Source organism: Antedon mediterranea, chromosome 7 (genome assembly GCF_964355755.1).
Source record: "Antedon mediterranea chromosome 7, ecAntMedi1.1, whole genome shotgun sequence".
NCBI lineage: Eukaryota > Metazoa > Echinodermata > Crinoidea > Comatulida > Antedonidae > Antedon > Antedon mediterranea.
In genome coordinates this window covers 21,830,403-21,842,204 of record NC_092676.1, presented here as the reverse complement: position 1 = coordinate 21,842,204, position 11,802 = coordinate 21,830,403, and the positions used below count along the sequence as shown (strand labels likewise).

The window sequence follows — 11,802 nt, the reverse complement described above, 5'->3', positions numbered from 1 at the left end:
TTTGTGATTAAATCCACAATAAACGACTTAAGATATACCGTAAAAAAATAATTGTAACTATTCTTGCGATTTGGAAGCCTTTGCATTGGGGCACAATTTTTATTTAACCATGCAGTAGTGTAGGATACTAGTTAAGTTCTATTTACAGTATTAATCAAACTCAATATCTAATCTATGCATTTCTTTAGACCAAATTAACTGTAGATTCCGTTTATTATTAGACTATGTCAGCAAAATGTTATAATTTTTAAGGGAAAGAATCAAAATAAAGTTTGAAATATTATAGTAATGTATTAGTATCCCAATATAGGAAATTGTAACCAGTCAATTGTATTCAAATTAGTGTATTAAGTCTTATGTATTTGATATTATGCCTTTTTTACAAATACAGTAGAAATGTAGTTATGTCTCGTGTTCTTGTCTGTCTTTTGAAGTTCGACATAATAAATTGTTAGAAATACAAAATGAATGCAATCCACCATTTCAACTGCCAAATATTTTATAGAAATATTGTTGAAAAATGGCCAATACTACTCTTTTATTTCTCATTACTATATAAATATTTTGATTTTTACAGAAAATGGTCAAATTTCAACGCCTTTTTTGGCATATCTGGTTAATATAATTATCATAATTCAACATGCGAACTGTACTATAGTACAGGAATTTAAATAAACATAACCATATTTGACATAAATGGTTACTATAGCACAATTGATATGCGCAGAACCCATTATTCGTCTCTGCGCATGTTTATTGTGCAATAGTAACATTTACGTCAAAAAATAAAAGGGTCGGAAATCGGCCATTTTTCAAAAATTTCCCTGTACTATAGTACAGGGATTTTTTCAAAAATTGGCAAATTTTCGAACTTTTTATTTTCTGATAAAACTGGTTACTATAGCACAATTAACATGCGCAGAACCCATTAGTCGTCTCTGCGTATGTTTATTATGCTATAGTAACCATTTATGTCAAAAGAAACCACTTTTGACATAAATGGTTACTATAGCATTATAGACATGCGCAGAGTCTAATAATGGGTTCTGCGCATGTCAATTGTGCTATAGTAACCATTTATGTCAAATATGGTTATGATAGCACAACTGACATGGGCAGAACCCATTATTCGACTCTGCGCATGTTTATTATGCAATAGTAACCATTTATGTCAAAAGTAACCACTTTTGACATAAATGGTTACTATAGCATAACTTTCAAACTTTTGCATCCCTCTTTTTCATTTCATCCTTTTTATCTTGGTGAAAAGGGAGGATACTACATTTTCCTCCCCTGAGTTTATAGCCTCTCTACTCGAACACAAATAAGATCACAAATAATCTTGACATTTTAATTAACATCATATCTAAAAGGTTAATGAAAACAAATATGGTTAATACTGAATTCAAGCATCTTATTATGTAAATATACCTGTATTTTAACTACTTTAAACACTTACTTTTAATTGTCACAAATGTACTTATATGTATATAATATATTCGCCAATGAGAATTTAAATAAACGTGAGATGAACTCACACAAGACAAAAAAAAGCATAAAGACATGCGCATAGTCGAATAATGGGTTCTGCGCATGTCAATTGTGCTATAGTAACCATTTATGTCAAATATGGTTATGTTTATTTAAATTTTTCGATAAAACTGGTTACTATATCACAATTGACATGCGCAGAACCCATTATTCGCCTCAGAACCAATTTATATCCTTTTATTTTTTGACGTACTGTAATTAGTTACTATGGCTATATAAGATGATGGTAACACAATATATGAGCATATATAGCATTATTATCGCATAATTATTAAATTTTAAAAAGTGTATATTTTGGTCATTTTTTAAAAAATCCCTGTATTATAGTAAAGGGAAATTTTCGAAAAATGGTCAAATTTCGACCCTTTTATTTTTTGACGTAACTAGGTATTCTGGCTCTATAAGATGATGATAACACAATATATGCGCATATTAATATTGAAATGGATATTAAATAATGTCGCCCCTTTAATTTTTTTTGATATACTGTATCTGGTTACTATATCATAATTTAGCATGCGCAGACATAAATAATGTGTTCTGCGCATGTTACCTCAATATTTTGACAAAATCCATGTACAGAGAAATTTTCGAAAATTGCCAGATTTCAATTATTTTCTTTACATAAATAATGTGTTCTGCGCATATTACCTCAATATTTTGAAAGGTCGATATTTTGGAATTTTTTCGAAAAATTCCCTCTACTATTATTAATTATTATTATTATTATTATTAATAATTTGGCATGCACATATAATCATAAATAGTATTTTTTTGGCGCATTTCACCTCAATTTTTTGAAAAGTCAATATTTGTTATAACATTTTTTCTGAATCTTGTAGTAGGCCCCAGTGTTTTTAGGATACATTGTTTTTCTTCGAATTGTTATTCTTTTCCATAGGTCATTCTGAAGTCATAACGTTGAATTATTCTATGTTTTATATTGCATGTTGCAATTTGATTATCACAAAACTAATGCAATCTATCGCTGCTCGTTGGCGTTTCATAATCACCTACACCAATACGCATGACAATATCACGCTGCATAACTCCAAATAAGGCAACACTTATTGCCAGTTGTATTGTAGTGTCTACATATAACTGAGTACAGTATATTAATTATACCCGCGTGAATTTAGGCTGTGACATGCAGGTCTATTATTACATATTATACACAGAATTACAGTAAAAGTAGAAGGCCCACAGTAGCAGTCCAGGCTTCAACAACACTCAACCAAAAACCAAAAGAAGCTTTTGGCCTAAACGTTATTTTTAAGGCCAATAAGTGTTAACATCGTTGCATATTGGAAATAAATAAATGGAAGCCCTTTTTATAACAGTGATCGCGCAAAGATTTGTTTTATGGTGATATTGCTTGATATAAAAATTTGAACATTAATTATTTATTAATAATATTAAAATGTCCTTCCTGGTGTCCCATTGCTAGGCCTATTTGTTTATGCCACATACCAGGGCATAAATAGAACTTGATGACTATGGCTGAAATTAATTATAGTTATAAACGGCTGTGGAATGTGCCATGAGCATTATTTGTTGAGTCATGCGCTGAACGCGATTCGTCGGCGTTTAAATCTCTTCATCACTATAGTAAAACATCGGTTAACAATAATGTTGGTTTTTTGAATTAATAATAAACTTAATAATTAGCGTTAATTACATCGGGACGGTTCGAAGGAAGACGTAATCATTAACGTTAACGGATGACGTCATAATTAATTCATTTTGTTTATCGTCATGCATTCAAACGTTGGTAAGTTTACATTATTTGTATGATTTATTACGTCACATGCTGTTATTATAAACTATAGCGAAATAATTTCTAAATTCATAATATTTGCATGAACCTCTAGTAATAGTTTTTATAGTAATATCTTCTCCTTGTCAAATTTAAATTACATCTACGTTTGTAATATATACGTAATTTATATTTTTTTCCTCATTTCTTTAAAAAACATGGCTTATTATTTGGCCGACGATATTCTTATCACTGACGGGTTTTTTTTCTCTTTAAAATTGCTTCTAGCCATTCACCCGTTTAATAAAATATCGAAAAATCTGAACTTTATAATTATTAATGTTATGGTATTACAATTGTGTGTGTAATTATGTTGTTTGCTGTCTGCATAGTGAACCACTTCTAAACCAGTAGGCCTACCGTACGTATCATGTAAGGACGTAAATAAATAAATTATATTTTAAATTGTAGATTCAACGCCAACCAATGGTGTGAAATATGATATCGCCGAAGAGAAGGTTATCTATAATGATCATATGAAGGTAATTATTATTGTTATAAAAACACATTCGTACGTAGTGTAAGTGTAAGTGCACGCCGGGACGCAGTACAGAGTCGTAAGAAAGAAAACGTCTTTACTGTCACACTTACACAAGTCATCGCCTACCTTGTTAAAGTAATTGCAGTATTAAAGCCTATCAGTGACTAACATTAAAGAGTTATTGTCCCTTTACTAATTCAAAAAAAAATAAAAAAATAAATATTTCGAAAAAAAAGTGGGTCATTTTGAAGTATCATAATAGTTATTAACTTTTACCAAAAACTAGTCGAAAAAAATCGAAATACAGACGTTTTTTATAAAAAAAAAAAAAAACTTTGACTTCCAGTCAAAGTTTTCGGTCAAAACATATCTCATAATGCAACAGGCTTTTTTTGGCTACTCTGTATGCATAATCATAAACTTCGTCGCGATCTGTGTGAAAACACCTTCTCAAACGTGAAGAGTTGTAAACAATCCTAATTAGCATCATGCATAATGCATACTCGTGGTTTAAAATCTTTGTTTACTTTCTCGCGACGATTTTCCAGACGAAATGTAATCAAATTAATTTAGCTGTTAATTACGTAAACTTGTTGTTTTTGGCTACAATTTTTGACTTAAAGTGAATAACTTTAATATTACTTTGATATGGCCAATTTAAATTTAGAATATTTAGACCTTCGTTTTTTGTGTTTTAAGAGACAATACATCTTTAAACATTGTTTCATGTTATAGCCCTATTTGTATACTATACGAAAATGCCCATAGTGATAAAGATGTGGTTAAATTTGCGGCGTGTATCTATACGGATTTGAGTGATATTTATCTTTAATCACTATTAAATTCCATAACTAATAGGCCTACATAAACGTCGGCATTATTAAAAAGCGCTCTCTTTGTTTGGTTGTTTAAATATATAACATAGTGCCCTCTATGGTTTGGCTACGCTTTTCTAACCTGCAGATAATTGATTTATTTTTCCAAGCCGAGACATTTGAATCTCACATTGTTTCTTTTATAGAGTGGTCCTGGTGAGATGGTAATGATTCGTGAAATTCACGTACAACCCAATGACTACATGTCGTATGCTATCATCGTTACAATATGCTGTTGCTTACCACTTGGACTAATTGCGATTATCAGATCATCGCAGGTTTGTGCTGATTTTAAGTCGGCTTTGCACTAGGCGAATTTGTTCGTGCGAATATAAAACGGTGACCACGCGTGCGCATTAATATTTTCACCTACTTTTTTGTGACGTGAAAAATTCTTTGTTTGTTTCTTTATTTCCATTCACAAAATCATAAACATACAAATAAAACCAATAAAAAATCAGGATTTTTTATTCGTGGGAAATTATTCGCCTCACCGAATCTAGTGGACAATATGCGTTACGTTACATACCCTAACCGTCTTGTTGTTATATGCATTATTTTGTATGTGTGTTAGGGCAGAAACCAGAAATATAATATTATTTTTTTTATAATATTTTAGTATTTATATTATCATTAATAACAATTATCATTTATACCTTTAAAAAAACTGTTAATATGATTATTTTTCATATTTTCAGGTAAGATCACGATTTGATAATGGTGATTTACAAGGTGCTCGTCTTTCAGCAAAGTCATCAAGACGGTGGTCAATCGCAGGCGTAGTGCTTGGATCACTTTGTTACCTTCTTTCAATATTGTCAATTGTTGCTGCCTTATTTTTAGTAGGCTAATTACCTTTTTATGACACCACAAATGTGATAATAATAATATAATAATAAATAATATTAAATAATAATATAATAAATAAAAAGTATCGTAAATAGTTATTTTATATTTTGACAAAAAATATTTTCAAAATTGATTAATGGAAATCTCCACACTAGTAATCGTGGCGGAACATTTTGTCAAACGCAATTTTGCTGACGGGTTGCAGGACAAACTTGTCAATATTTCATTCGACAATATATCGACGTTGATTCAACAAAAGAGCCATAGGTTCCTAGTCGGAGTGTACAAATATATACAGTGCGGTAGCTAATAATTATTTCTGAATTAAGGTGCGGAACCTAATTACAATCCGTGTTAAAATAATCGAGAATAATATATTAAAAACATACAGTTGGCACTTACATAAAACGAATTCATAATTGTATCTATATTATTTTTTTCTATGAGATGAAAGATTTTCATATTCTATAGAAACAGGCTCTATATACTGCGAATTGCTATGTTTTTCCAAAAATTCAGTAAATTCTTCAACTATGTTATCGAAGTTTGGACGCTCAATTGGATTTTTCAACCAGCATCGAAGCATAAGTCGGTAGCTGAAAAATACAAAAGAGTTTCTGAAGAAATGCACTCGACATGTTTCTACATGACTAAAACGACTAAATGATTTATGTATTATTTCAATAGTTTAACGAAAAAATCATCAAATTTTGGGCTAACATTGTTTAGGCCTACATACAAATATTTCATTTAAAGTGTTGCAACTTCCACTTTTTACACAATTCATCTTAATTTTTTTTTATTAAAAATAAATAAAATTAAAAAGAAATAAATATAGCAAATGGATAGAGAAGATATGTTGCACCACCTTTAAATAGAAAGGAAAAAAACAAGGCACAACAGAAACAAGTCATTGAAGAGAGGAAGCGGATATTCTTATGAAATAGTAATTTTGAATTATTAGTACTTTACTTATTGCAGTAGCAAACCCTTTAGTAACTAACTGAGATTGTTGATACTATCTTAGATTTAGGGACAGAGCGTTCAAACTAATTGAAACTTATATTTGAAAGTACATTTAAAGGTTCTTCTTTTAGAATAAAAATAACGATAAACTGAAAGAACTTACACTTCTTCAAGACAGTGTTCTGGTTTTGGTAGTCGTTTTCCTGCCTTCAGGTTATTAAGAAGTGTCTCTGTATCAATACGTGGATAAGGAACAGCGCCAAGTGTAAACACTTCGTAAAGAACAACTCCGTATGACCACCTGCAGAAAATGTAAATGAATGATTAATCGATTGAAACAAGTTTACAAATACAAAATAATCAACCCTGTTCTAGAATAAATGTAAATAAAATTTATTTTGTTCTATTTTTTAGTATTTTTTTATGTTATTTGTATTACACACCCACTTTTCGCTGTATAAATAATACATAAATAATTAAGATTTTTAAAGATACAAGTCAACATTTTCTATTATCATTGCACAAGTATTGTATGATAATAGTATTATTAATAATAATACTGTAATAATAATTAATAATCAATATTGAATATCGAAACGTAGCAGGCTATATGGCGCATGACCTTTGACAAGATCGCCTAAAATGTATAATTTAAATCTACGATACTTAGTATATTGTATATTCAGGAATAGCCGCTCTATAGTCTCTTTGCTTTTCTTCCTTATATCTTATTCTTATTAACTCAAAATTATTTTTACTAACAAACATTACTATTTATATGCATATAGTGTGTAAAAATTTTTGACATAATTTCATTAAACATCCACATACAGTACAACTCTTCTTAACAATTTTTTCAATCTTCTATCAACTAAAAGTCAAAGTTAGTCATGCCTCAGGTCACATTCTATGGTCACCGTACAGGTAGGCTACTACATCAGTACTTCTATGAATGGATGACTAGTCGGTGACAATAACGCTAGTTGGTCATACACAGTACCGTTTTGATTTTACGATCATTCGGGAAACCACCTCACGAAACTCTCACTTATTATGCATGCACATAAACTTACTTTACAATGAATTTGCTAAAGAATGTTGTGTTATTTACTTACACATCACTTTTAATTGTACACACTCCTTCTAATAAAGTTTCTAAGCTGGACCATTTGATTGGCCGCTTTTGCTCCGGTGTCATGCGATTGTATCCCGTTTGGTATATATCAGCGGCTAAACCAAAATCACAAATCTTCATTGTCAAGTTTTCACCAACAAGGACATTCCTTGCTGCTAAATCACCATGGTAATACCTCAAAGAAGATACAAACAGCTAAACACAAACAAACATTTGTTTTCAATAAAAATTAAATTGAAAAGTTTTAGAAAACGTGATATTGTATTTCACTTTGGAAATAATAATTTTTTAAATATATAGCAAATCTGTAACCAATAATTTCAGCAGATTTTCTTTTTATGTATTATCTTCCAAGCAGCATAGCATGTGTTGGAACCTATAGCTGTGAAAATCACTATTTTTAAAAAGAAATATGGAACACAGATAGAATGATAATAATGGGAATTTTTAAAAAAATATAATGTGTTGATGATTGCGTAGGTAATGATAGCAAACCATTTTTTCTTCACTCACTGAACCTTATTTTATTTACAACAGTTCTAAAAATGGGTATAGTTTTAAAGTAAATAATACTTTCAATAATCAATATTATATTAAAAAAATTTCATGATTACCATTCCGTTTGCTATCTGCCTTGACATGTTTAACTGATCGACAAGAGACAGATCATATATTTGGTCTTCTAGTTTAGCCCCATCTCTGACCTACACACACAATGACCAAACAGTATTATACAGATTATTAAACAATGATACGTATGACGACAGTGTAAGAACAATCAATTTAAGGGCTCATAAACTGAACGAAATTAAGGTATTCTACTTTCAAGACACGACGTATAACCTTTAATAAGCTTTTGTTACTTTACCAATACATAAACATAGATTTTTCTCTTGATAAGTATTTGCCAAACATTAGGTTATCGTACAATAAGAGTTGTACAACAAGATTTGCACAAGAAGAGTTGTACAACAACATTTTGAACAACAAGTACATACAAAAGTAGTACTTCTTTTGAAAGTAATAACATAATAACATATCTTCTGGCGAGCCATGCGAAGAAACTCCAGTAAATTCCCATACTTCATGAAATCAAACAGAGCCAAATATGGTTGAGAAGTTGTAACACATCCAACTAGTTTGATGATATTTTGATGTTTTCCAAGTTCAATCAACAACCTAATCTCATCCAGCATGTCATCTTTACGATCACAATTATCTGTATAATTTATCAAATAATCTTCAATAAAAATATAGCAGAACAAAATAAAAGTATCCAACTAACCAACTACAATATAAAAAACACATTACACTTACATTTAACCAGTTTGAACAAGTAGTCGGTTATTTAGTAACTGTGGTTTGTGAATAGAAATACACTATAAAGCTCGTTTGCCATTAGAACGTAGCAGCAAAACCATGTCAGAGTAATTTGACGAATCACGACGCGATTGATCATCCGGATTGTCGCGTGTGATTGGTCAACTCACTTGGTTGTGCTCATGTCGTTTCTTCAAAGTGGGAACCAATCGTAAGGCATTTATTTTTGTGAATATATTCATTTTCAGATAATATAATTCAAGAGTCAACTTGGAAACCATAATTATAATACAGGTGGGTTTACTTACATGTCAAATGCATGCTTACCTCTAAGACTTTTAATGGCTACTGTCATCTCATCACTTCCATCCAGACCAATCACGTGTCCCATCATCACTTTACCGAACTCACCTCTGCCAACTTTTGACTGCACAACAATTCGGTTCCTTGGAATTTCGTAGTTTTTAAACTCGTGTTCAGATGGTTCAATAGAATTATCATAGACTGTTATAGAATAATATTAATATTACATATAATATTATAATTAATCTCAAAATGTAATTAGCAAAACAAAAATATACGTCAGTGTATGACAAACATGATTATCTGACCAATTAAAAACAGCAGGATATATTAATAGGCAGAGAATGTGATTTACAATATTCCGAATCATGACGTCATGTTACTAACCAGAATTTACAGTTGTTAGTTTGACACTATTCGGTGGTGGCAATGTCACATTTGCAATACCGTCTTTGTTAATTGTTCGCCTCTTCACAATTACATACAGGAATGCAACTAAAACTACAGTAACTGAACACAAAGTAGCTGTAACAGCAGCAATAAGGGTCTTACTCAAGCCCGTGACATTCTTTTTGTTTGAGACCTTGTGCATAGTAGAACCTATGGACAAATAGTAATCACATGAACTAATAAGTTTTTTGTCATCGCATCTACAAATTCACTCATCATGTAGCTAAGATAGTCCATTAGTCTGAGTTACGTATCTACAGTACATGTTCATTTTAGGCCTACTGTGTAACATCGTGTCATTAGACCAAATAGGCCTACCTTTTATCTACATTCCAAACGCTTACAAAATAATGTGAATATAATGTATTTATAAAATCTTAGAAAAAGACGTATATAGAAATGGTGAATTAAAGACATGTGTAGAATACTAACTTACTGTTGCACAATAAAGAAACCGGTTGACAATTTTGAGTAGTCGATTCTGCCCATGCGCACTCCGCAAGTCTCCTCTCTGTGCCTTCCCAGTGGGCACAGAACATAATTTCAACGTTGAATCAACGTTGAAATATAGTTGATTTGTTGAAATCATGTTGTCAGCGTATTTCAAACGTTGAATCAACGTTGAAATAACATTTTTTCCCTAACTATTTTTTTAACGTTTAGTAATAAACATTGAATCAACGTTGAAATAACATTTTCTTTTAAACTAGTAATTTATGTTAATTAATAAATGTTGATTTAACGTTGAAATAACATTGTCTTTCTAACAAATGTTTTACGTTAATTTATCAATGTTGATCCAACGTTGAAATAACATTGTTTTTCAAACAAATGTTTTACGTTAATTTATAAATGTTGATTCAACATTGAGATAACATTGTATTTTTAACTAGAAATTTACGTTAATTTATCAATGTTGATCCAACGTTAAAATAACATTGTCCTTCTAACTAGTAATTTACGTTAATTTATCAATGTTGATTTAACGTTGAAATAACATTGTCTTTCTAACTAGTAATTTACGTTAATTTGTCAATGTTGATCCAACGTTGAAATAACATTGTATTTTTAACTAGAAATTTACGTTAATTTATCAATGTTGATCCAACGTTGAAATAACATTGTATTTCTAACTAGAAATTTACGTTTTATTATCAATGTTGATCCAACGTTGAAATAACATTGTCTTTCTAACTAGTAATTTACGTTAATTTATCAATGTTGATTTAACGTTGAAATAACATTGTCTTTCTAACTAGAAATTTACGTTAATTTATCAATGTTGATCCAACGTTGAAATAACATTGTATTTCTAACTAGAAGTTTTCGTTTTATTATCAATGTTGATCCAACGTTGAATTAACATTGTCTTTCTAACTAGTAATTTAAGTTAATTTATCAATGTTGATCCAACGTTGAAATAACATTGTCTTTCTAACTAGTAATTTACGTTAATTTATCAATGTTGATCCAACGTTGAAATAACATTGTCTTTCTAACTAGTAATTTACCTTAATTTATCAATGTTGATCCAACGTTAAAATCACATTGTATTTTTAACTCGAAATTTACGTTAATTTATCAATGTTGATCCAACGTTGAAATAACATTGTATTTTTAACTAGTAATTTACGTTAATTTATCAATGTTGATCCAACGTTGAAATCACATTGTATTTTTAACTAGTAATTTACGTTAATTTATCAATGTTGATCCAACGTTGAAATAACAATGTATTTTTAACTAGAAATTTACGTTAATTTATTAATGTTGATCCAACGTTGAAATAACATTGTATTTTTAACTAGAAATTTACGTTAATTTATTAATGTTAATCCAACGTTGAAATAACATTGTCTTTTTAACTAGTAATTTAAGTTAATTTATCATTGTTGATCAAACGTTGAAATAACATTGTCTTTCTAACTAGTAATTTACGTTAATTTATAAATGTTGATCCAACGTTAAAATCACATAGTATTTTTAACTAGAAACTTACGTTAATTTATCAATGTTGATCCAACGTTAAAATCACATAGTATTTTTAACTAGAAAT

General features: G+C 30.0%; 2 protein-coding genes across 2 annotated transcripts; one reads left to right on the top strand and one right to left on the bottom strand.

Annotated features, from left to right (window-relative positions):
- The first annotated feature begins 3,102 nt into the window (after window positions 1-3,102).
- On the top strand, window positions 3,103-6,944 carry LOC140054282 (proline-rich transmembrane protein 1-like). The gene is made up of 4 exons (XM_072099214.1): window positions 3,103-3,322; window positions 3,779-3,849; window positions 4,870-5,001; window positions 5,422-6,944. The coding sequence occupies exons 1-4, from the start codon at window positions 3,307-3,309 to the stop codon at window positions 5,572-5,574; spliced, it is 372 nt and encodes a 123-aa protein (XP_071955315.1). The 5' UTR covers window positions 3,103-3,306; the 3' UTR covers window positions 5,575-6,944.
- LOC140055506 (fibroblast growth factor receptor-like) lies at window positions 6,003-10,285 on the bottom strand. The gene is made up of 8 exons (XM_072100848.1): window positions 10,183-10,285; window positions 9,684-9,896; window positions 9,321-9,497; window positions 8,672-8,892; window positions 8,288-8,377; window positions 7,654-7,868; window positions 6,702-6,839; window positions 6,003-6,168 (listed from the first exon to the last, which is right to left on the bottom strand). Exons 1-8 carry the CDS (start codon window positions 10,283-10,285, stop codon window positions 6,003-6,005), a joined length of 1,323 nt encoding a protein of 440 aa, XP_071956949.1.
- Between the last annotated feature and the right edge of the window lie 1,517 nt (window positions 10,286-11,802).

Coding starts and splice junctions, on each gene's coding strand:
- LOC140054282 (XM_072099214.1), top strand. Junction 3,850..4,869: donor TCTATAATGATCATATGAAG/GTAATTATTATT, acceptor TTTCTTTTATAG/AGTGGTCCTGGTGAGATGGT. Junction 5,002..5,421: donor CGATTATCAGATCATCGCAG/GTTTGTGCTGAT, acceptor TCATATTTTCAG/GTAAGATCACGATTTGATAA.
- LOC140055506 (XM_072100848.1), bottom strand. CDS start 10,285: ATGTTCTGTGCCCACTGGGAAGGCACAGAGAGGAGACTTGCGGAGTGC. Junction 6,840..7,653: donor TGTACAATTAAAAGTGATGT/GTAAGTAAATAA, acceptor CATTTTCTGCAG/GTGGTCATACGGAGTTGTTC. Junction 6,169..6,701: donor GAACACTGTCTTGAAGAAGT/GTAAGTTCTTTC, acceptor TGTATTTTTCAG/CTACCGACTTATGCTTCGAT.